The sequence below is a fragment of the Cygnus olor genome, chromosome 5, assembly GCF_009769625.2.
Source record: "Cygnus olor isolate bCygOlo1 chromosome 5, bCygOlo1.pri.v2, whole genome shotgun sequence".
Classification (NCBI taxonomy): Eukaryota; Metazoa; Chordata; class Aves; order Anseriformes; family Anatidae; genus Cygnus; species Cygnus olor.
The window spans coordinates 45,421,758-45,449,003 of NC_049173.1; the positions used below are offsets into that span (position 1 = coordinate 45,421,758).

The following is a 27,246-nucleotide window of genomic DNA, read 5'->3' on the forward strand; positions in this document are numbered from 1 at the left end:
AAGGCCTGATGAGGCTGGCTTTGTTCTCTGTTAAACTAATGTCATTCAGATACAATCCAAGACAGGAAAAGAGAATATCTGATTTCAGTAAAAGGTAGATTAGAGAAGGAAAGGGGACCAGAACAATCCCTATATTTAGGACTTTAATTTGTGTACTTCCTTGCAAATTAAGCTTTTCAAATATTCTTGATTGTGGAGTTTCATGCTTTAAGAAAAAAATCTGTTTGCATTTCTGGATATGTTCCACTCAGAGGTGTGCAAATTTAGGAGAAACTGAGTATTGCAGGGAACCAGATGTCATGACAATTCCCAGCTGTATTTTTGGCATCTAATGGCTATAGTCACCTGATATGAGCTAGAGCAGAGCATACAGTGCTTGCCTCTGAAACTGGGACAAACTCTGCACAGGGGAGTTAAGGACAAACTTTGATCATTTGTGGTTAAGTTGTACATAAGTTGCATAGAGATGGATTATCACATAACATTGATATCAGCAAGTGTAGTTTGAAGTTTGTGCAGTTACTAAACCATGAAAAGAGGCATGAGAGATCATTACTGTACTACTTGGCACTGATTATAAAATATATTAACTATTAAAATGAACTTAATTATATTCTAACACAAAATGAAAAAATGTACTTGAATGCATGGATTAAAATAATGCTTTTATTAATTTATGGCTACTGTTCTCCAAGGAGGTCACAGAGTCACAAACTATGATAAAAAGCTAGACCTTTATTACGTAGGAACTCTGATGGTTTAAAGATATCTAAACAGTAAGGTCAGACAGGTCCCAGTTGGCAACATATCTGAACAGCCTCATGTGAAAACGTTATTTCAGGTAACATCTGAACATCCTGATTTTAAGCAGGATTCAGCGTTAGTCAAACTTTAGTTTAATTCAAAGACTTTGCATATTTGAACTAAAAATAAATAAATAAAGCATTCAAATGAGGAAAATGTTAGACTGATATGAAAAAACTTTCAAGACAGCAACGTGTTTTGAGAAGCAGAAAACCTGAAAAGCAGAAGTGATTAATAAGTGAGTTTTGCTGTATTGCTCATAAACCACTAAGAAGGGAAAGAAATCAAGTGAACAGTGGCTCTGAGGAACCTGGCTTACATCTCTTCTAAGATCCTATTAGAATGCAGTTCAGAAAGTTGGCGAGCATTTTATTTGCCGTGGTTATCACTGGCACTCTGTGTAATATTTATTTCTATCAGCTACTGAATAGAGATATAGAAACATATGCTGTCAATTATATTGAAATCTATTTTTTTCCATGTCTGTGGTTTCAGGATGCTGTTGAGTTCTACCAAAGTCCAAAACAAACCATTGCCCCAGCGTGGCCTTAGGTTACTGATGGATCTGAGTGACAATTTCAGATATTGACTGGCTGTGTTTATTAATGTTTAGCACTGTTCGTACTTCTAAGCAAGCATTTCTAAAGAAATGGTAATTTTGGCGTGACTCCAAGTGGGCATTTACATTCTGGCAACCCTTATTGTTCTGACAGCTTCAGCTGAGTATGTCATCTTGCTCCTATCGTCGCCTTTCCTTCATGAATATATTATGTTGGCAGTGCTTAGAGATGTGTTTTCGCTTATTCTGTGCCACCCTTGCCTATATGGATGTTTATACATCCACGTGGTAAAGTGGATTAAGGAGCTTGTAAACTAACCCTGTAAAAATCACTTACTTTTAACCTCACCAATTCCCAAGTCAGGGGATGGTGCAGAGGTGGGAATACAGTACCGGTGCTGAAAGAGAAGCGATTTCTTTTAGCTGTAATGATAGCCTATGCCAGTTTAATGTGTTTGTGAAGCTAGGACCTTGTTATTTATTCCTGTACACAGCTCCCAAATATAACATATTTGCAGTAGTATATGAAATGATACCTATATTCACTGGTATCCAGCTGTTTCAAGTGAAGGGCTAAACATATTTCAGTGAAGTCAAGGGGATGCAGTCTGTGCTTTGAAACAGATTCCTACATCTGTTCCATTTGCTTTGCACAGTTATTTTTGCTTTTGTTCTTTTTTTGGGGGAAAAGAATGTGTTCCTTCCCCCCCCCTCCAGTGGTGTATGGAGAATCCACTAGCTAATATAGCTAGTAGAGTTAGGTTCTACACCTTGTTTTTAACGTGTGTGTCTGTGTGCACCCTGGAGTCTGAGACTGATGGGAACTCACTACGCACTAGCAATTCCTAGCTGGCCTAAGGTGAGGTGGGTACCAGGGCTAACACTTCATTTGCCTTTCACTCTCCAATAAAAAAGCTGAATGTGTTTTTTTTTTTTAAAAAAAAATTATTTGGCTGCTTTATCTATGTTAGGGGAAGGAGGATATCTTTGAAGAAATGTTCCCTAAAATCAAGTCAGCTCAGGTTTTCTCAGACGTCCTGGGAGAAAAGCTGAATAGAAACAATTTTCTGTGTCATGATATGTATATGATATTCTGTGATATGGGTTCGATCAGAAAGCTGATAAGCAGTTGTAAGACAGAAAGAAAAGCAGCTTTTTGGAACAATCCCAGCTCATGTGAACATTGCTTCAGCAGCTGCAGGAAAAGCAGTGGGAGGGCAGCATCCCATAGCAATGAGGCTGATTCATGTACTTCAGTTTTTAAAAGTACGTGGTGTAGGGGTTTCATCTTCAGTTTGACATCAAGTGCACACTTTTTTATAGGTGTGTTTTCAGGACTGCAGTTTAGATATATCAGAGTTCAATGTCACCTAACCCATAGGCTGGACTTGTCTGCATGGACCTGAATCATAAATTCTGATTTTTGCAAAAAATCTCTATACAGTCTCATTAAAATGAATGAACTGCTTTCAGGCAAATAAAGTTTGCAGGTTTGGGATCTGTGAGGATTTGAAAATGTATCACATAACCTAAATCTCAGAGCAGTTTTTCTAGTGGGCTAATATTGTGAGGATGTGGGTCAAGTGTTTTGCCCTTGATTATACTAGAAATTAGTGGTAGGACTCAAATTAGAAACTCAGATCACTGATAGTCAGCCTCTGATATAGGTGGTATTTATACAGTTTAAATGTATAAACATGGTCAGCATGTCCCCAAAAGCATATGCCAAGTATATATAATACAAATTATATCATCTTTGCAAAAGGATGAAAGAATACTAGTAGCTCATGTTTTATACTCAGAGCCCGATATTAACTGCTCAAACAAGAGCCACGTTCCAATATTACAAGATAAAGTGCAGATCCAAGGGCAAAATTTGGCTCTAAAGAACTGAATGGAAATTATTCTTAGAAAGGCTTCAATTATCTCCACAGTAAAACTACTAGAATCCTCATTTTCGTCACTAGAGACACTTGATGAGAGTAGCAGATGGCCACACAAAGCATCCATGCTATTTTATTTGAGATTTTAATGTAAACTGAACTCATAAAATATTTTAAATAAGACTTTTAAAATTGGCATGAGAATTCTTCGTTTTTTGAAGGCTGTAGGTCTAAACAAACCTTGAAGTAAGCTGAAAATCAAACTTTTGCCCTGATTTTGCTCATTTGGTTATCATCATCCAGTCATTACCTTTTACAGTCCAAATCTCCTTCAAATGTTTTTTCTTCTTGTGTATCAGCCTAATGCCTTCTTTTATACTGGCTATTAATAAAAGAGTCTAAGGCTGTTTATTTTGAGGGGAGTTTCAGTTAAAAAGCAGCTGGTAGAAAAAGTTTCTTGGTCTGTTGGTGACTGGATGTTCAGGATGCTAGAGGCAATTATGAGAATCCTGTTCTCTGATTCTGCTATAGGAGACGGTCACAAACTGGAGGATTGGTACGCATAGGTCTATCTTCAGTAGCCTCTGCCACAGGTCATATGAGCACAGTAGTCAAGATCCCATTTTGTCATGTCACTAGTACCTGTCAGCAGGCTAGTGGTGTGGGAACTACTATTTGCACCCTATTAAAAGATACAGTGTAAACCTTCTTGCTCAGATAAGTACTCAAGTGTCTTGAAGGCATTAAGCATCACACAGATACACTGACTCCCTCTGCGTTATGGGGAACACTTCAGCTGCTTTTTCTTCCTTGTTCTTAATAGTGTGATTTTTCCCATCGTGTTTGAAAGTAGGCATTCCAAAGAATGCAAACAGTAGCTATATAAGCTGAAATCACAGCAACTGCTGTTGTCAACAGGCATGATTTAATTATAAAGACTGGCTGGGTATCTCTTCATTTCTAAGTAAAGATGAAAGCATATGTGAGGTACGTTATACCCAGTATATAAAGGAGTTTAGAAAAGACTGCAAGCTTCAAAACCCTGGTGTAAAAAGAGTACTCTTAGTAGGCAGATTCTCTCAGCAAAACAAAGTGTCTCATAAAGGTTAATTCAATATAAGTTTATTAATGTCAAATTTAGTGTGTTTTTATCTTTCTGGGGTCTTGTTCTCCATTCACTTGTTTCCAGACATTGTCACTTTGAGATGAGCACATATCCCCATCAAACAGTTATAGGATTATTAGTACATGATTCTCATTTGACAGCAAAAGGTTGGAGATTTAATTTGTTCAGCTGCTGTGAGCTTGCTGAAACAACTGTGTACCAAAAGAAGGATTCCACAAATTTTTCTCATTTTGTTTTTCAAATATTTACTCTTACGAAATCACTTGACACTAAGGGTCTATGTTGTCCTTTGAAATCACTGGTGTGAGTTGGGCAGACACATCTGGTGATGGAATTAGACTCTGCTTATGTTTTTTTTCCACTCTTAATTTTTCAGTGGTGGAGTTGCCAGGACTAGTGATTAATAAAAACAAAAATCCTGTTATGTTTGAATTGAAAATGTATCCTTCTGGCTTTTTTTTTTTTTTTTTTGTATTACAGTTGCTTACCTGGATTTTTTTGTAGTAATAGCAACAACTTTAACTGATGCCAGATTATGTATTTATATCAGGGATCAGACTGCAAATTCATTCTTTTCCAGAAAAGCAGAAAGATCATGTAAAACTGGTGACCACATGTTGACAGGCTGCATGATTTAACAAAACCAGAGGCAATCATTTCAAAGAAAAATGTTTTATTTTCTGCCAGCAGAGTATAATGGAGAGAAATTGGCTGGTATTATTTTTAAAAATTGCTAAAATCACTGTAGTTAGTATAAAATTGTCTCTGGAACTATTTCCTGTAAGTTAACCAGACATATGATTGTATCCTTTCTATTTTGAATACTGAAGCTCATATTTCATCTGTCTTGTACAGAGCCCGTCAGGTATAATAGCTCTCTGTGATGGTTCCTTCTTTTCGTCTTTCTTTTCTGTAGCTAAGTCCCCACCCACAAACCCGATACAATTACTAGTTTTAGGCATCACTCAGTAGTTATTGCTAGCAATCTAGCAGTCATTGCACCTCTTTCCCCTTCTGATGAGCATGCAGATCTATCAACAGGTAAGTTTCAAGATTAACATGCAGTGTTTACGGGTATATTGGTCTTATTTTCTCTTGACTCTGAAGTATTCCTTGTTTACCTGCCTGAGCTCATACCAGTGATGACAGGTTTTAAATAGAGTAAGGTGGCATTTTCAAACGCAACTTCCAGGGCTTCATTTGTCTAGGAGCAGGATTATGCCAGGACTGTGTGGTTTTGAAAATGACATGTTAATTATTCTATATGATTTGAACACCTGTGTGAATGATGGCGTATGGGAACTCTCAAGAGTTCATAATTAAAACCATGTTCATAGGAATATTTAATGGCATAGGCTCACTTGGTAGGTGTGTCTGGGCATACCAAAACTTCAATAGTTTGATGATGACTTCAAACGTGGAACATGAACACCACTACAAATGTTTTTGAGGTCTGGAAGTAACAGGCCCATGTTGAACCACAGTGCTGGTTTGATGGCTAACAGCAATCTGAAGGCTTTTCCTCAGCCTTTGAGGAATAGTAATATTCTGCCACCAGCCCATCTGTGACAAATTATGCTGTGTGCCCTCAGTGATTCATGCTGGTGCTCTTAAAAGCTCTCCATACCTGTTCACCTTCACTGGTCAGCCTCAAAGTGATGATGTGTCCTGTGGCAGTCAGAGCACTAGGGAAGATGGCCAGAAGGTTAGGAGAAGAAAAGTTTGTCTGTCAGATGAATTTAAGCAGAATAATTTTTAAGCCTCATGTTGTGACCGGGTAGGAAGGGAATAAAGGTGTCTTTATTTTTATATTTTAATACTTTATTTTATTTTTACTTATTATTGTACAAGGTACTGATGGATGGAATAGTTCTAAATCAGTGATATTCTGGTCTGTCTAAGTGGTCTGTGCTGGGAAACATGGTAGCCTTTCCCTGTCAGGATATTTAGTCCACTCAGGGAATAGAAAAAATAAAATAAATCTGGAGTAGTGAAAAATGCATATGTCATGCTGAGGGAAATGAGAAACTGGCTGTCTCATCTTGTTTCCGAGTTCTGTCATTTTAACCCCATCAAAAATTCTGGGATGGTGTGAAAGAAATCCTTGCCTGGGTGTCTCCAGAGCAATTGATCACTTTACCTTTATTTCACCTCAGAAATAAAATGGCGAATGATTGCAGAGAATCAGTTTGTATAAGACTAAGATAATTCTAGATGCCTAGGAGAAAGCAAAGTGTTGGTATCTGGAGTTAATGAATTAATGTTTTTCTTTCTTTTTACCTACCACCCATGGAACTTATCGGATATGTTTACATTTCTGAAACATAAATACCATCAATAGTTAACTCTTCTTATGAGTAGCAGGGCACTGTAGCCCAGCATGATGCCATTTCAGATACAGACTAGAATGATCTTTAAATATATTAATTGAAATATTGAACTTGGAAAACTGTTACCCACTGATGATTGCTACCATGTCCAGTGTTGGAAATTTTTAGTTGATCTAATGTTGAAAAAAGAGACTGCTAAAATCATGAGTGGAAAATATACGACTGAATTTTTTAGTCAATTGAGTCTTGTCAAAAAAGGGAAGGTTAAAGGGTGACTTGATCGTGGCCCATAATTACCCAGACAGGAAGAAGATAGATATTTGGAGTTTCTTTTGTTTAATGGACAAAGGAATAGCAAGATTCAGTGACTGAAAGCTGAAGTCAGCAAAGCTGAAACTGGAAATGAAACAAAAATGTTAATGGTGAGGCTAATTTAAACATTGCAGCTGCTTAGCAATAGAATTGCTTTGTCTTGGAATTTTTGGATTAAGGTTGATATTTTGCAAAAGAAACTTTTTAATTTAAGCACAAGTTATGAGGAAAATGCTGGAATTACTAGGTAACATTACGTGGCCTGCCTAATGGTGAGAACAGTTAATAGATTATCACAGTATTCCTCTCTGTTTTTGACCTGTGAGTCTTTGAAGAGAGCTGCTTTACCTGCTGAGTATATAAGAGGACACTCAAGGCAAGTACCTTTTAAGGAGGGGACCTTACTGCTGGAACTTGCTTTCATGCTTTGCTGTTCCTTACTTCTTCATAGCAGGCTAGCCCTTTCTGAGGAATTGTTTTCATAAGCTTTGCTCCTTGGCGGAGGTGTAGTCTGGGAGGTCGTTGTGCAGGATTTCAGAACACTGCTAAGTAATGCCTTTGATACATGCACTCTGATGGATGTAGGACATTGCTACTCTTTCTTGTAGCTGGATGTTACTGATGAAGTAAGCATTATTGTACAACATGAGATTCATGTCTAACTGTGTGGCTTTTTGTTGCTCTTTACATTTTTAGGATTCCAGTTGATGATGTGTGTGTTTTAAGAAAAAGTTTTGGCATATCGTTTCTTTGATCATAAAAGGCTTGTAGCATCAAGACCATCTGGCTATAATTAAACTGGTTTCTGAGGAGAAATACCATATCTCCTTTGGCTATACCATATCTGAAAACTTGTCTAGAAATTAGATCTCAGGTCTGCTACAGGTGCCCCAAATTTATATACATAGGCACATACAGCCTGTACAGCAATTACTGCTGTATGAGGCAGTTTGTGGTCTGGGTTGAATATATAACCTCTGGCAACAGGCTGTTCTTGGCACTTCAGGAAACACATGAGCCCAATAATGTGCATGGTCAGTACTGATACATGCAAGTGGAATGAGGATGGCATTCCTTCTTCTGCAGTCAGTGTGGACTTCATTTTTAACCTACTGTATCAAAACTGCTGAAAATGTAGCAATATCATGTCTTTTTCATATGGCCTCTCTTTGTGTTGTGCACCTAAAATTCGTACAGTCATATAACAATTAAAAAAAAAAAAAAAAAAGCTTGAATTTTTATCTGTCTCCATAGAAAATTTCATTTTGGGGACCAGCTGAGAACCAGCATGAAAAATTTCAACTTAAAGGTTATTTCTTTAAGAATGTTGTAACAGACTGAGAGTAGAACGATTTTCTATCAAATTGTTACACTTATGCAATGCTACTATAATACACTGAGACATGATGATGCAGGCAGTCGGTTTATTTTATAAAAAGTTAAATATAAAACTGATTGCTTTGGGGGGACTAAGCACTTTAACCCTTATATAGGTTTTCTTCTATTTATTTATTATGAATGAAGGTGAAATAGAAGCAAGGGGACAACATGGACTTTTTTTTAAGCTTTTGAGGATCAGTAGTATATTTTGTACAGCTGGAAAAATTTGAGAGCATGAACATTATTTAGTGTGTATCTGTGAGCCCCACCAATTTTTTAACCATCTTTTTACCTCTAATGAAAACTGGAAGTTTGTGATTAGAGCTGAGGAGAGACTTGTGGAGCATTGTACCCTATAACATGTTGGTTCATTAGGCTTTTTTTTTCCTCTAGTAACCTGTAAATTATAATGCCAGCTGTGTGCTGGTGGAAACACACACATTTCCATATGGTTGCCTTGACATTCTGCTTATGTTTTGGGGAATGGTTCCCTCTTGCTAAATTGATTGTAAGATTCTGCAGTATTTGGGAAGTCTTTCATCTTCCTTAGGAAATAAGGAGATGTAAGTAAAACATAATTCCATCAAGAGGAAAGTAGGATGTGGGAAGCGAGCCTAGGAAAATGCATGTTAATTCTGATTTATGGAAGAATTATGGATTTTTTTCTAAGTCTTCATTCTATGTCCAAACCTACACACTTGTCTGTTTCTGTTTCTAAAAACTACATACCCTGCTGTAACCTACCAGTAGCGTCTAAGCTATCAGTTTAGACTTGGAAAAAAACAGGTGACTAGATTGAAAATTGAGGGCTTTTTTTTTTTTTTTTTTTTCCCCTGTTTGAATTAGTGTTTTCTGGCCTGCTCCTCCCCTCCCCCCCCTCCAGTTTAGGCTTTTCACTGGTGTTTATGGGATAGTTACAGAGCTGCCCCCTCTCCCAGAGGGATAAACAAAAATTAAATATAGTCCCTTATGCAAGGGAACTCCATGGAGATTGTAGCCTGTCCTGGAATATGTAGGAAGTAATATAAGTTATTTTACTAGTTGTGTTTGTGAAAGAGACATCTGCTTGTGAAAGCCTTGATGCTTTGTGCGCTACTGAAATTAATTCACACTAAACTGCTTGGTGTTCTTGCCAGAAGCCTCAAAGTAAAAGGCCTTGGAGCTCATTCATACTCTACTGAGGCAATGGTGAGTGTAGAGTGGAACTCATGCTGCTGGAAAAATGAGCTTCTGGAGACTTGCACAGGCAACAGGGTCTTCCTAAAACTGCAAAAGTAATGCACTCAGATTACTCAGTGGGTGTATCTGTACAACAGCCCAGAGTGGTTGTTGCTTTTATTTATTTATTTATTTTTGTAAATGGACTTTTTGGAAGGACTTTTAAACTAGGTTGCTTGAGTACCAGGTAGAAAAAAATGTGGAGCACTAAGAGATGATTTTGGCCATGTGGTTCATCATTGGGTCTATTGTGTTGAAGCTGTATTGTCACTTTTAAGGTTGCTCAGTTCTGTGTCTAAAATGTAGTAGCTCCTCTGGATTGCAGTGTTAGTGTATTCTATTTCCCTCGAAAGCTTCTTCATAAGAGGTCTTGTTAATACTCCCGTTAGCAGGGGTTTGAAACTACAACTTGCATATCTTCAGCATAGAACCATCAACATAAGCATAACTTTTGGATGGGAAGGAGGGAATTATGAGATGATGAAGATAATTATAAGAGTATGTAGGGAAATAAAGCATGTTATTTTCTTTAGGATGGGTCTTGATGTTACAGTAATTGAGAACACACCATCTAGAGATTATTTATGTGACAGCATTGAAAGAGAGAGGTTAGAATTCTTGCCTTTTTTTCCTGGCTCTGGGAACTAAATCGGAGCGGATAGATACAGAGAGCACAGCCAACTCTAACAAAATCCCTGTTTAGGTCATCTGTAAAGAGCAAACATGGGATGTCTGAATGCAATATTGTGCTCTTAGGCCTTTTTGGCAGTAGAAGAACTTCATGGTATAGACAAACTACCTATGATAGATACAGTTTATGCCATACAAACAAATACACAAAAAAAATACAGCTTTTTATGCCAGAGCTACCACTGGTAAAATAATGCTATGGAAAATAATGTCCATAGCTAATAGGAGAGTTCCAGCAAAAAAAATCTCTGCAATAGTTCTGATGTAACTGAGGAAAATAACAGATGTTTACTCGGTCTTTAAAACATAAATTCAGAACCAAATCAAAACCTCATAACCTGGAGTTCTCCTCCTTTTAAAGTTCATGCTCACTATAATTACTAAAGGAGTAAAACTGGAAATTTGTATGTTTATTCATTTCCTAGAGTGACTTATTCATGTAGTAACTGCTACTTAGTGCAAAGTATAAAGCTCATATTGAAATTGCAATGTGCACTACAGCATGTTTAATATGGTATATGAGATCGCATATTTGGAGAACCTGGGCTATCCAGTTTTACAATTAAAAGTACTGCTTTTACTTCAGGCAGGTAGATGTGCTGTGTAACATTCTGTCTCTACTGTCCTCTTGTCTTCCTCACATCACATAATAGGTGCTGTTTTTCATATATTTGTGAGATTGCTAGCATTTAGGGCTACATTCACAATCCTGGTAAGAGTATACCTGTGATCTTTCTTTGGTTACCCATTGAAATACCATAGTAAAATTGCAATTTTCATCTTAATGCTGAATAAATTGCTTCTTTACATATTTGGTAATATATTCTCCTGTCACATAACTCTTGTTATTGTTAATTGGAATTGCTTATGCTCATTGAGGGAGGAATACTTTTCATCCTGTTTTGAATGAAAATCTGTAATCTTGAATCTGTTTCTAAACTTCAGTCATGAGGAGAGCAGTGCAGGAAATTGCTGCTGTTCCACCAAATTAGCTTCTCAGATATCCTTTTAATTGGAGACCATAACTCAGATCCTTAGTATTTTAGGAAGCTGAACAATACAAATTGAAATACAGATATTTCCAGTAAGGGCTCAGTTCAAAGGCGGCCTTTATACACAGATGAGTCTGCTAACAAATAGCATGTCATATGATAATGAGACCATGTTTTCTTCAGCAGTTTCACATTTCCTAACTGCACTGCTGTGAAATAAGTGGAGTGTTTATCTACTTTCTCTTAAACTGACAAATCTCTGCTAGGAACTAGCGTGCCCACTATAGACAGAACATATGTATACAAAAATACTGTCTATGCTCTCAATCAGAAGCACAACACTTCCAAATGCAATATATTACACTTGTTCAGAACATTCATTTCTGCCAAAGTATTCTTTTTTTTTTTTTCAAATGTAAAGACTTCAATTTCTGTTTAAGAACAAGTAAACTATAGTACTTTGACAGCCGTTCACACTTAATTTCTTTGCATTAAACCAACAGCATTCTTTTCCACAAACATCCATTGTTAGGACAATGCTCTCAGACGGAATTTATGAGAAATGGAATTATGTTACCAAGGAGATAGCATTTACTATAATGAAGAGTAGATCCTAGAAAATGGCCCCTTTTACAGCAGCTCAGAACAGAGCCACAAAAGCAATTGATTGGTCTTGGCATTTAGTCTTATATCAGCTGTGTCATCCATAGCTTCAGGAGTGAGAACACTAATCTGAAGTGACATTTCTGTTCTGGCGGGCTTTTCTGCCCTGATGAAAGCAATTACTTCATTCCTAAATGATAATTTGCAGGAGTTTCAACCACTTTAATTGATAATTTTTTGTTCTGAGAAGTTCAATTGTGAAGTGATTAGCTGATTTGGTAAATAGAAATTTAAGGTGTGAAATGTACAAGTTGCTCCAAGGTAAAGTGCTGTTTATTGGGCACTGCAAAATGGCTTGATAAAACTGCAGTTTCTCTATTATCATAAGGCTGGCAATTGCTTAGTTCAACATAAAAAAAAAAAAAAAAAATCAACGTGTTGAGGTTGTGGAGTTTGGGTTTTAACTGGTGTGTTATAGCTCACTTAATTGTTGCTATGTGAGTGTACATTTTTAGAAGATTGTGCAGGATGGTGAGTTCTGTAATCCTTAAAGTTGCCAGGTTCCTATTATTGTGTTCTAATGAATCACATTGGAAGTAAATCCTGATATTTAAATGTAACAAAGATGCTTATTGAAGATAAAACATTCAATTTAATGATTAGTCCAAACATACACAAACCTTTTCCTGAAAAAAAAAAAAAGATACATTTCTTTGAACCAGTTTTACATATTGCAAATAAAATAAAAGAAACATCTTTTTTCTAACCATAACCCCTACAAAACAACCTCGTCTCACTGATATTATAAAAAGCTTGGGTTAATATAGGTATTATTTTTTCATAAGTTGCACATTATTTTTAGAATAATTGTTAAAACACATTTGGAAAATGTATTTTTTTTTTTTTTTTTGCTATCTACAAGGAAAGGAGTCTTTTTAATAGAAACCAGTTCTGTGATATTTTCCTATATAGTGAAAAAATAATGGTCATTTCATGTGTTAAATGAGAAATATAAAGCAAAAATGAAGGTCAAACTGATTTAGCACATCAAACAGTCTTTGTCAGCCAAGCTTAATATATCCTGAGTTTGTGGAACAAATGAAATTTTGCTGCTGTGTTACACTTTGCTTCCAAACAACCATTACAACTGGTTTTATATATTGTGTGAGCATCAGACCATCAAACAGTGCATCTTTACTGACGTGTTGCTGCAGTGATGATCTACAGCAGCAATCTGCCATTTATATAAGGGCAAAATGTGCATCTATATTTAGTTGTGAAATTGGCCTATTATACTCTTGATGTTTACAGAGGCTAACATAAATTAATGATGACAGCTATGAGCAGTGCATTAGTTAAGCAGCAGAGTTTTTACCTTGAACTTGAAGGTTCCAGCTTTAACTTCCAGCATATACTATACAGCTTTCTTCCCACATTAAAGAAAGTCTTCTGAAATCGTTGATTTTTCTTGGACAACATTAAATGGCTCCAATTTGTGGAGTATGCCATTGATGATAATGTCAGATAATGGTTTCATTTACATTTTTAGCAAACTTTTTGCCCTGTAAGAATGGTGATATTCATGGTGTGGAAAAAATGAATTTCCCTGAAAACTGTTTGCTCATTCAAAGGGCCTGATTTGACTGACTTCAGACTTAGTCAGATGTCAGATATCCCTTGTTTGATGAAAAGACCAGTTTGAGAAAGCAGTGTGGCTCACTAGATTATGTACTGCACTTTCACCTGAAAGTCTCCTCATGCAGCTTGTGTCAGAGCAAGTATAGATACTGAACTATAGATTCCAGCTAACTATGACCACAGATCTGACAAGTATGCAGGTGTTCAAAGGTTCATGAGTTAAAATGCTGAAGTCTTTGATGAATTTTTGATGGATGAATTTTTAATACAGGTCGACCTTTTTCCTTTGAGGCTGCATGCTAAATTAATTGATAAACAGTGAGACTGAGCAATGTTCAGATCTCCTAAGCAAACAAGTGGAAAAATCCATAAAAATCTGCCTGTCTGACTTCTCAGATGTGCTTTAAAAAACAGAAAGAAGAAGGTAAAATTTAATGTGGCTTTGATTCTCCTCCTTCCTCCTTTTTTGGAGGTTTTGCCTTCACAAAAGTACTCTTCTCTTTTAAACAGTGTAAATGTTTTCTTATAAGTCTTGAAATTCTTGTACTCTGAGTTCAGAAAAAATCTGTGTGAAAATTCTGTGAATAGGACAGTAGGGGAAAAAAAGGAAGAAAGAAAACCATCAAGTTGAGAAGTTGTCTAAGAATAAAACCCAGAAAGATAGCAAATACTGTGTAGAAATTAGAGGTAAACATATATTTTCAGTATCAATTTTTCAGAACTAATTGAGTCAGTCTTATAAAATTGAAGATAACTTTTTTTCTTAATTCACATCTGCAGGAACATTAGCTTTTTTCTTCACTCTTTTGTACTCACTTGTAGCTACTATACTGAAAAAATATCCAGTTTCATGCATATTTGTGAACTCTCTAGAGCATAACATTTAGAAAAAGAGAACAGTAACAAAAAACCTTGACAATAAGAGGCTTTAGGCTCCTGCAGCCACTAATGCTGATGCTTGACTTGCTTAGACTGGACTTTTCAACTGCAATATGTGCAATTATGTAGTGCAGGCTACTCTGCTGTAGTTTCTCCATCTTTCCCCCAGTCTAAATCGTTTTTTTAAGAGTCTGAAAATGTTTACTGCTGTTCAGGTCAATATCCACGGGGGTCAAGCGCTGTTTCTAAGATGTCACTATAAACAAACCTCCTCAAAAAAAAAAAAAAGGCATAAGAACAGCCACATTAGAAGTCAAATAAGTATCCCAAATAATTGTGTCATTTTGATACTGATGCTATTCTATTCCTGCAGTTTCTCATACTGAGTGATTATCCTGTTGTATCAATGAAATATCACTCATCTGATGAAAACAGATTATTATAGCCCAGAAAATGGCCAATGGGTGAGCATCTATAGGGGGACTTAGACTATATCTGAATGAATTGCCCAGGCAGTAAGGGTCAGTTTTTCAATGTAACTGTTGCAATAGATGGGCTCAACTGTCATTCTTGTTTGTACTGACCAGCTCGAAATCTAAGAATAGATCCTTGTCAAGTATGCGGTGAAGTGAGGGAACAGGTGATATATATTATTTCTGTAATAGGTCAGAATGTACAAACGTTCCTATTAGTTAAATTGCCATACTTGGTTACTATGAATCGTGAGTCTCGATATAAATAGAGAAAAGATTTAACTACGTTTAAAAATAAAAAAGGGAACAGAACTAAATTATTTTAGATATAAAAATGTCTGAAGTATAACACTAATAACATTAACACTGAGCAAAGTAAGAACAAAAGGATGTTTCCAATGTATCTCACAGAATTACACAAATGCACACCTGTGGGCTCAGGAGCAGCTAAATTTATTTCCTTGTGTAATACCACAACTAGATGCAATAGGAAGTAAACGTTCTTTTATTCTTTATTTTGGAGAACATTGTACACAGAAGGACATATGTGACTGAAACTCTCTTTTAGAGATTAGAAGCAATATAGAGTTGGGTTTGTTCTCTTTTCTTTTCTCTTTTTTTTTTTTTTCAACAGACACATTGTGTGATCTAATGTTGCACATCCTTTCCATAGATGTGATTTCTTTTCTATGAAATGGATATAACACGCATCTGACAAAGGCCTTTGGAGAGTTGGAGAATGTTTATAGTGGACCTTTTGATCCTTGAATTTGAATGACTATACTAATACGAAACCACACAGACGTACTGCTTCATTGTCTATAAAGCTTGTTATAAGCATTATTAGATATTACTAAGCATTATTGTTGTACTGTATCTGGTTTTGCTGCTGCTAATCCATATTGTTAGAGGCTTAAGAAATTCGCTAGTGGTCGATAACAGCTGAATTAACACGTATGATGTTGTTTAGTACTTCAAGAAGCGCTCTATTCTGGTATACTGTTGCACTTGTAAAGCTTCTCCTGAAATCAAGGAGGATTTCAGTAGAAATACAACAGAACTGTAAAAATACTGCGTATCCTTTGTGCAGTACCTTTCTGCTTGTAGTTAGTGACAACAACCAAAAGCAGTGACAGCGCAGCATGGACAAGCTGTCTGTTGGTTTCAGCCATTCTAGTTGTATCACAGCAGCCTGTCCCTCAAACCTTGTTTTATTGTTCTTGCCCCCAGTCCAATCTCCATTTATGTCAGGTGCACCTTGGGCACAGTAAAACCCCGCCAGTGTGGGTATGTGAGGCTGAGCTGGGGGAGACCAACATCTCCAAGTGTTTTTCTAATATGGGCAAGCCTGCTGCTTCCAAACTGTATTTTGAAGTTGCAGATAGACGTATTTATCTGTAACCATAACCATTGCCTTGTTTTCATTCAAAATGCAAACTCATGGAATTAAATTGTTTCACTGATTTTTACCACACAGGCAAGGTATTGATATGCTAAAAAATCTGTAGGTCAGTGCATCTGTTGATATGTTGTAATATTTGATTGTCATTATATGCTACAAAAATTAGAAGCTGTCCTTGTCTCATCTTTCAGTTGATAGATGATCTGTCAGACGTGGAGGTTGGGGGTGTGCACATGGATATGGATACATATGTAGGCTTATGAATATAAAATGTATAAAAATGATGTGGAATAAAATATGAAGCAGGTTAAGCTTGGAATGACCACAAGCACAATGAAATCACAAGTGAGTTATGAGTACCAATAAAACTTTTATGCAACACCATATTATCATGTCTTCTGCATCTGGTGTCTTCAATAGAAAATTTACTTTAGAAATGTTGTGTACAATATTTTAAAATTATACAGTACTATTTATTGTACCCTTTCATCTGTAAAAGCAGATCCTCTTTATATCAGTCCATCTGGAAAAGCCCTAGAAGGAAATATACATATATATATATATATATACACATACATACATATATATATATATATATATATATGTACACACACACACACACACACACACTAGAAACCTTCTATCCAAAATAGCATTAGTTTTCTGGTCACTAAATATTCTGTTTATATGCTATTGCATCTCAGAATTATCAAGAAGCTAGCAGCTGGAAACCTGTCTTCTTTAGTGGACTCTGTATGGAAATTCCTATAGAAATATGTTCTTAGGGGGAATGCATGAATTTTTACCATTGTATGATGACATCATCCTTCGATATTGTACAGGGATGCACTCTCCAATTATCTGAGCTCTTTCCCCTTCTCCACAGACAGCAAGAGGGGAGCAATCTTTGTGTCCCTTGGGTATATTTCACACTTCGTTATTTTCTTGTTGGCAGTGTGGGTAGTTTATGTAGATTTGCTTGTCTGTTTGGAGACCTTATCTAAGAACTACTCCTTCTGTAAGACACATACAATACTTATATTCTTGATGTTTTCTGAATGTGAAATCTACATAATAAACATAGGTAAAGTTTCTCTCACTTTAATTCTTATTAGTAGGAGAGTCTGCAGGAATTTCTAAGTGTCTGCACCCTGGTACTCTAGCAAGTTCATTTATGTTACCAAGAACTACCTCTAATCTCAATGTCATATGACAGGGCCCAAGATGTGTTTTCCTCCTGTGTCAACACCAGAGCTTTCTGCTGTGAGCTGCATATCCCTCTCTTATTGCATCTTCGTGGTATTTTCAGTGCCAGCACTTTCCTCTGTTAAGAGCATCTTCTGATGATGCTGATGTTGCCTATCAAAATCACAGGTGCCAGAGATGGTTAGGGTATATCTAATGATTTCCTGCATCCTGCTGAGGAAATTGCTACTCCCAAATTAAGGACCCATTGTATCAGCATAACCCCAGCATCCAAGCTACGAGTCTTTCTCTGGTGGAATTGTATAGTATAGAAATTAAGATTTATATGCGTGTTTTGCCAGACATTGTTTCTAAACTTAGCATAATGCACTGATGTCAAGAATTATGAACTCCTTGACTTGACTGTCTTGGTGGAGCTTCCACAAACAACAACATACCAAACGGCCAGGAGGAAAAACATGTTACTGATATTACTGTTTCTCAGGGGTTGTTTTTGTGCATGTATTATATTGACTCCCCGTTATTTGTACTTTGGGAGTTTTTTCATTCTACTAGTTTTAACATACACAGGTGGCTTTCAAAGTATGCTGTTTACTTACACAGGTAGCCTCACTCTTCAGCTTGCAGGCTTCTATTGCAAAACTGTTAACAATCCAGTAATGCGTTAAAAGTTTATGTAAGTTATACTTTATATTATTCAGTTGACTTGTAAAATGTGGATTCAGTTTTTGGTGTTGCTAAGGAATAATCTATCACCTTTCAATTTCTAACACCCTTCAGTTTCAGAAATTGCTGAGATCTGCAATGTTTCTGACATGTTTTACCAAGGATCTCTTAAAAACTCCCCTTCGTGCACAGGGGTATAATTAGGTGCTTTGTAATGATGGTATGGAGCGAATGCTCTTGGTGAAGACTTTCAGAATAGATCTAGAATCTTAACTCTTCTGGACTCCTCAAATTGATCAGGGGACTTGGGGTCTTTAGACTTGGCTTCTGGAGAATAAAATGTGATGACAGATGAGTAAATGTCATCACTTGTACCCTGAAAATGAGTTTTCACTTGCAAGAAAGATTTATCTCTCTTACTGCATCTCTCTTACATTACTAGTGTATTTAACTTGTATAGGGTATCTGAAATTAATTGGATGGTTCACACCTCACAGAGCTGCAGTTTCTAGGTTTCTGTATATATGTAAAATATTTCTTCTGGCTATATTTAATGCACCTCTTGAGGGATTTTTGACATCTATGATGGTAGATATTTAAAATTCAGAATTGGACAGATGCATCTCCATGAACACTGAAGTATTATTTGTCTCCTAGAAATTAACTTGAAAACCTGAATGTAGCTGCTGGTACTTCATGAAGACAAGTAGGCACCTTACTATGGGATTCAATAGAACGCCTGTGGCTAAGGAGGTGGCATTTCCTCCTGGTATCCTGATCTCTTACCATCTGTGTTCTTTACTTAGGCTGTCTTTTTAAATACAATTGTGTAGGGAACATGAGTTGTTAATCTTTCTCAGGGCAGTGTGAGGGAGGGATTTCATTTGTGTTTTAAGGGCCCAGCTGATCAGCCCTTTCAAGTCTGAGGTATATCTTGGGCAGAGGCAGCCATAAAAATGCAAGTGGGTAAGAATAATAAGAGAATCTTTGTAGTTTAAATCATCTCTATATTTTAGAAAAAATAGGTAGAGGTCTCAGAATCATGGTATTAGATTTACATGCGTAAATTCTACTGATCTACCTCATGCCGTCATGTTTATTTTTTATGTTGTGCATTGATGAAATCCAAGGTTTTAAGGAGGATTTTAGAAGCTAGACCAAAACATTTGCTGTTTCATTGTAAACTAATTGAATTTTAGTTCTGTTGTAAACCAGTGCCTACTTAATGGAATTGTGTTTGTAACTTCATCAAACTAACAAGGGATCAAATGAAACAAGGTAAAAATAGTCTTTGTAAGGGACTAGAAGTGTTTCTACTCACCTTATGCAGTGATTGGCAGACACCAACATCAGCACATAGACTCCAAATCTTCTGGGAAGTGTATTGTACATTTCTGTCTGCCTCAAACCACAAAAAAGCTCCTTTTCCCTTGTAAAGTAGTGTTATCATATATTGAAACAAACTGAATCTTGAGTTTACTTTGAGTTTCAGGAAAAGATCAGGGAAAGACCGCAGTCTTGATGATCCAATGTGCGTTCAGCAGTTATATGCCAATTAAATAACCCAGGAATAAAAACTGTTACTTTTAGGCCTTGCATATGGGTGGTAGCAAGAGATACATTGGTAAAACAGGAATAAATGAATGTCTCTGCATTTCCACCTGCTTAGCATAAGGCAGAAGGTCTTTTCTGATCAAAAAGTTGTCTAGGAGTCTGACATATGTGGTAGTTAATTACAATCAGAAACATGAAGCATATAACTATTAACTGCTTTCTCACACCTCTGACAAAGGTTACTGTTCCCACAAAAAGACAGCTGAACAGCTCATAAGGAATAACTTCCTGAAATCCCAGCAGATTTGCACTATAACACCAGACTTCTGTAAACTTCTTTGACTCAGAAGCTACTTTACAACCTGTTTGGTCATCTTGGCTGCCTGCATAGCAACCCCTGTCAGAGGTGGCAAACACATCAGACATCTGTTTCTAGCTTCCTTTCCCACCAGAGTCAGAATTTGGTACACATTTAGACAAAAACGGGTTACAGTGGGTCAGCAGCAGCAATGGCATCTGTGTAGATAAACCCTGTATTCTTGGGAATTGTTTCTTGTGACTGGCATCAGAAAAAGGAAGGATAGCCTAAGAAGCTGTTGAAATGAGTTAGTAGTCATTACATAGCATGTCTACAACCAAAACTCAAGTACTATCATTAGTTTTAATTATTCAAAGACTGGAGTACCATTAGATATATCCTGAATTCTGTACATCCGTACACAACAATATTTTGAAAATGTGGTAATTTGTATAGAAGACCAGCAATGAAAAAGCAAATTGGTTAAATGTGACAGAACACTAATATTGATGAATGCCCTACTTTGTTTATTTTCTTCAGTTTACAAGCTTTGAGGAAGGAAAAGTCCCGAGATGCTGCTCGATCTCGCCGGGGAAAGGAGAATTTTGAATTCTATGAGTTGGCAAAGTTGTTGCCGCTGCCTGCAGCCATTACCAGCCAGCTTGACAAGGCATCCATCATCCGACTTACAATTAGCTATCTGAAAATGAGGGACTTTGCTAATCAAGGCGATCCTCCATGGAACTTGAGAATGGAAGGACCTCCACCTAATACATCAGTAAAAGGTATGCTGTAAATACGTTGTATTATATCAAATATGGCAGCCTTTAGTAACCTCTAAATTGAAATTTTTACCATCATCCTTTCTTCTTTCCCTGCATATCAAATCCTTTAAAGGGATACAAATGTGGAAATCTGAGGTCTGCATGAGAAAGACACCATGTGAAGGTGAAATAAACCTCTTATTTTATATATTTTTATTTAACAACAAACCTGTTGATACGAGTATTAGAGCTGTAAGTTTTCTGGGTAAAAGATTAAATCATTCAAAGTTATTTAGCAATGATTGTGTTACTTTTCCTATTCTAATATTCTATAAAAGGATGCATTTGAGAGGAACATGGTGTTATTCCTTGATTTGAGAACTCAATCTCTTAATTCTGTCACTAAAACTTAAAGGCAGAATCATGTTGTCTCCCAGTTCACGAACATCGTATCCAAATTTTTAAATCTTCAGATCAGAGACCAGGATTTTATTCATCATCTTTTAATGTGTATAGAAATTATTTTTGACTTTTGAGCCTGTAGGCATTTATCAAGAGTTCAGCCAACATATGCTATTTTCAATAATAAACACCCTCTTTTCATGCTTAAACAAGCTGTTGGGCCCCAAATGTTTTAGACATGAGTCTCCATAGAAGTCTGTTAATAGAAGAATCAGAGATTTGTTTTTAGAGGCTGTATGCGTGTTGGTCATGACTAGTGTTTCCAGTAACTTGTATAAACTGAACGTTTTGTGTAGTTTTTTTATACATGCTATGTATATAGAAGAGTGTGATCTTGCTGTCTGATAAGTATTTTAAATTAGTGTGAGAGAACCTTATTAAACTATAACTGTCCATGAAGGGTTACCGGTACTGGCAGTGCAAAGAGCTTTTACTTGCTCTTCTATTTAAAGGAAGCAAGATTAGTTAAGCAAAGTTATAATTTTCAGTGGATGAAGGGCAGTAGACATGGAGGGCAACAACCAAAGGACTTTGAGGCTGATGATTTAGTAGCTGGACGTATTTGCGTCACTTCATAAATTTCATTTATATTATCTGCCACGCCATATATAATTTTCATGAAGAAAAAAGGTAATAATTACATCATTCAGAGCACAAGTACAACATGGTTCATCAGGCTTCTGATATAATATGCAAATGTTCCCCATTTTTTCAGGATGAAACTTTGCTCTCAGGTAATTAAACAGTGTTTCAAGATGAGTATAAAGTAGACTCCTTGCTGTAGGATCTATGATCTGTCTGTAAAAAATAAATAATTCTTTCCCAAATTCCTGTAGCTAACTGACACACAGAGCTTCTACAAGCTGCCCTGTGTTACAGAAAGTCTGATGTCTGCAGGTCTCTGTGCATGTTTTCAGAGTATCTGGGATCTGTTTTTCATTATCCTTTTGTGGAATAAGAATATATATATGAATACTGAAGCTTCCTTTTCGGCAAAGATTGTAATGAAGGAAAGATTTTAAAAGGAGAATAAAACCTTATTCTTAGATAAAAGCATAAATAGTCTGGTCTAGATTAACATGTTTTTCCCTATAAAAAAGCTAGGTAAACATTTAATGTCTTTCTACCCGTTGATGTTATGGGTCCCATTCCTCTAGGCATAAGGGCTGTGGGGGGGGGATAAAGAAAGATTTTTACTTTTGTTCTGTTTGAGTAGAATTTTTTTTAAAGCTGATTAGGATTTTATTTTTTGTCAGTTTATTGAAATAATTATTACTAATAATTCCATTGTATAAGAACTCACCGTAAGCAAGCTTAACTGTACAGTACAGGTATACTTTATTACTTCACCAGTTCTCTTTACACAGAAAACCTGTTCACACATTCTGATCAAGCATTTGTGAAATTACATCAAAATAAATTCATTTTTGTTTATTAAGGTTGCTTTTTGCTGACCTTAAAGAAGTTCATATTGATAAACTCATATAAATAGCTTGCAGCTTCATATGAAGTACAGTTGATAATTCTACAATAAAACACTGGACGTTATACTTTGTGCAAGTCCAAGCAATCTCCTGAATAGACTCAAAGGTATTTGGAAAATTATATGAGAGGTACTTATGCTGCATAGGCAACTGCTCCACTGTGTTACTCCCCCTCCCCCCCCACCCCCCACAATGTGATGGTCTGCTTGTGTTAATAATTAAATTTCAAAGCTTAGTTTTAAATTTGTTCCCCACTACTGTACAGCAACTTAATCATTTTAATTGGGTATTTCAGGAAGGTCCTTTACTCTGCCCTGTGTTTATCACAGCTTTTCTTAAAAGTCTATAAAGGCTGATGAGTATGTTCTCTTATGGCTATTGTGTAGTGATCACTACAAGTTTTGCTTGCAAATGAACACTCAGGTGACTTCATATAATATTTTCAGAGTCAATTACTTCATGGAAATATCTTGAGCAATTGGGAAGTAACAGATAGTTTTCTCCATTATTTAAGAAATATCTGTATTGTTATAATACAGATCAAATCTACAACGAACATTATGCATTATTCAAGAAATGACCAGGCATTCTCAACAGTGTTTCAGCTAAATAACTGATGATTGTAACCTTTAAAGAAATCTCATTGTGGTGACTATTGGTAAATCATTTCTCCATTCATAGTAATCTTTATTTAGAGGCTATCTAGAAACCATTATATCTTTTATTAATCTTAAAAGCAATAGCCAATGATTTGACATTTGCTAAAAATGGATAAATCTTCCATCAGCAGACTTCAGTCAATTTTTTTTGGTGCATTGTCTAAGGCCTTCTATATGTAGGAAGTATTAGACCTTGTAAACAAATACACAATTTGCAGCAGATGAGTTTAAAGTTCTTAAAGATCAGGACATAATTCCTATAGGGCAGAAAATAATCAAAAAGTTATTTAGAGTCAGAATGAAATTGTTATTCTTTGCATAATACATACGATATATTATGAATAACAGTACTATTCCTCTTTGTTTCCAACCCTCCTGAAGTCTTTTTTTTGACTCCCAGTATTTAAGGGAAATATTCTGAGGAGAAAAGTAAATGAAATACTAAGCTTTTTGTTTTTTCACTGAGTGACTCTGCTGAAAGCTCTGATCTGAGAATGGAAAAAATTTTATAGCACGTTCTGTGTGTTCAGACAGTAGTGGTGTCTTAGGTGGCCTCCCGTGTGTTTTGATTACCTGACCCAGAGCAGGCCCCATAGCCCTTTCACATCAGACTGTTGTGAGCACCTTCATATTTTGGAATATCATTGTCTGCAAATGATTGACTCCAAATTTCTTAATGTTTTTAGCACAAGCTGTTGTTGAAAATGTTCAAAGATCAGTATCTTATATTCTTTTCCACTGTGATTTGTTTTCACCAAACTATATATTTTTTTCTAAGTCAAGGGAGAAAGGGAGACAAGGGAGTGTAAGGTGCTGTTATGTTCTGTGATGTGTGGAATGTCTGTGGCTGAAGTGAAGTCGTACCACGTAACTCCCTTCTGGGTGAGCTTTGGACCCTAGTACTAAATTGGGATCACCATCACTTTAAAAAGAAGGCTCCTGACTCTTCGTCTTGAACACAGTTCTTAGCACTTGCCATTTCTGTTTCTTTTGAAGCAGCAATTAACACAGTAGTCTGTGGCTAATTCTGTAAACCCTTTCGGAAAGTTGCTATAATGATTTTTATTCTTTTTTTAGTAAACTGAGGTGTTCATTTTTGTCTTTGGAAATGCAAGTGTTTGTGTAAGGCCATGAGTATAATTTCCTGCTGAAGAATATGGCATGGAAACTAGAGTATGTGAGACAAATTTAGGTGTCTTTTCTTTGAATGAAAAAAAGTAATTAAGATATTATCTACAATCTCAAGTTATAAGTGGGTTTATTGTGCTTTATTTTGTTTAAGCCAAAAATTATGTTACCTGTGTAAGATAATCTTGCTTATCTTCTGTCTTGAGAGAAGATGAGGTGAATGAGATCGTAGGTGAGGAGTGAAAAGGACTTCAGTAAACAGTACCGACTGGCATGTCACTTTTACTTTAGCTATCTCTACTTTTAGTGTTACATGCTCTGAAATCAAGTAGCTTTACACATCTGTGTTCTGAAATTAATACGTTGGCATATGAAAAGAAATCAGATGTCAAAATTTTGTGGTGGACTGAAATATTTCTTTTCTATATTGCTCTTGTCTTATAACTAAATATGACTCTGAAGTGTTAACTGTAATAAAGCATTCAATGTCACTTCAGTTTTGCACTGGTGAGAAAATTAAAAATCTTTTGACAATCACAAGAAGAAAAAATATGCTTTAAAACAAAGTTGCACATTTCCTTCAAACTATCATGCTTTTCAAAGGGTCAGTTATCAATGCAAACAAAGTATAAAAGTATAGGTTGAAAACGAACTTTGTTTTATCATACTGTGGAACTTGGGGTTGAGTCCAGTGCTTTGAATTCTCTGGGAAAGAAAATAAGCAATAATAATTGGAAAATATGGTACTAGTTATCCTAAATGTCAAGTAGGATTGCCTTCATTAATTTAAATAACTTTTTATAATAATTTTTATGCTAGATAAGTATACATTTTTAAGAGGTAAATAAATAGTTCCCTTCTGAATCATCTCATTGTGAGTGATTTAGTAATGTTATCTCTTGTCACCCTCTTACATTTTAAACTAAATGTTGTCTCCTGGGTAGGAGAAGCAAGACAGTACAAGCCTTCTGCTGCTAAGCCTCACAAACTGATAAACTTTCCTCTGAGATCACCCTTCCTTTCTGAGCTACCATGCACTTCTATCTCAGGGAAACCATCCATAGAGGTGAAGAAATAAACTTTCTTCCTCAACGTTTTTGGCCTGAGACACTGTTTTTCACTGTCAGACAGGAAAAGATCATTCAGATGGCATAGCAAATATATTGTAACACATGATTTGGCAATATTGTTTGTCATGAAAAGGGATTCTAAATCTGGCTGTCCGGCCTCACATGGAACTTCTGCTCTTGTGTTGGAGAATCCTTGATAGCCTTGTAATTTATTACTCCATATCTTGCAGGCATTTTTCTTATTGATAGGAAAATCTGATTTCTCTTGGTGCAAAAGCTGCTATACAGTGCTTTGGCTGTGTACAAGTATCAAACACTGATTTTAAATGTATTATCTATTCATTCTAAACCTGTTTATGTGGTCATAGGGGTAGTGCAGTTGTGGTAAGTTGTTTAATCACCCAGATAATTAATAAGTACCCAGATTAAAGAAAAAGTCTGTTAAGTGATGTTTAAATGTAGAAAGTGAGTGCTGGAAATTTCAGGCAGCCAGTGGTAAAAAGATAATGTTCTTTGTGAGAATTATTGATGGTTTTCTAGTATGAAAGATATGGAACCCAAAATGAGGTAGCTCTGTTTGAATCTCATTGTGATAGATAAGATGAATTGAATACTGGACTCGGACTTGGTGGTTGCCTAGTGACAAGTGATCATGACCTGATTGCTTTCCATCTCTGCAAATGGAGTAGGGTGCCAACCAATATACTCAGTGCTTTGGAGGGACTAATTGTCTAATGGTGAAACTTATATGTGAAATTGATTGTGAGGAAAAATTTAGAGAAATTAGAAGTTGACTAGAACTCTTACAGGAAAAAACATGAAATGATGGTTTCCTAGGCACCTGAAAGTTATAAAATGGCATACTTTTTTTCAGAATGAAAGTGAACGCAATAATAAAGAAAATATATCTATGTGTATTTATGTAAAACTTTGGGAATAAAAGGGGAATATATAGCAATTAAGATAAACTGGAATGTCTAAGGTGCAGAAAGTTGACAAAGAAAAGAGGAAACATGAAAAATGAAAGGGGGTTCCATTGCCCAGCATATCAATAAAACAACTGAAAGTATTCAGATCTCCTTGGGCTCGGTAGTTCTTTATCATAGATGCATGATAAATTTTTTTTTGAGGTATGCTCATACAGTTTTGACATCCTGACCTGTTTTTTTTTTCTTTTTTTACCAATGTAGATTCCAACGTAGAAAATTTCCCTAATAACGTGAGCAGCAATGGAAAATGTGCCATTGTTTATAGCTTAGTCCCTGCAGTCCCAACACACACTGCTGTGCAAAACATGGCCTATCCCATGTGTATGTTTTTACAAAGAATCTTTGTGGACAACTCATCTTGAAGTACCACATTTCCAAGACAGATAAATGTCCTACCAGATTGGAAAGAAAATCAGATGATAAACAGTTCATACTGTACTGTTCGTCAGTACTGTACAAAACCGTTCATTAACTGAAAAACAGTTGGTGGCATCCAGTAGAGCTAAGCTTGAATAAATCAACTGACCTGGGATAACTTGTATCAAAGGGCTCTAAAAACGCTGAAAATATATTTGTCTCACTAAGTTAATTTTAAATGCATCTCTTTTATATCATGGAAGTTGTAGATAGATAAGATTGCAAGGGGAAAAGTTTAAAAAGAAAAACTGGAATGACAT

General features: G+C 36.1%; 1 protein-coding gene across 1 annotated transcript in view; it reads left to right on the forward strand.

Moving 5' to 3' along the window:
* Positions 1 to 27,246, forward strand: part of NPAS3 (neuronal PAS domain protein 3) — a 614,752-nt gene that overhangs the window by 161,107 nt on the left and 426,399 nt on the right. Inside the window, 2 exon segments of the mRNA XM_040558338.1 lie at positions 20,554 to 20,798; positions 20,911 to 20,961. Coding sequence (XP_040414272.1) covers positions 20,554 to 20,798; positions 20,911 to 20,961 — 296 coding nt within the window.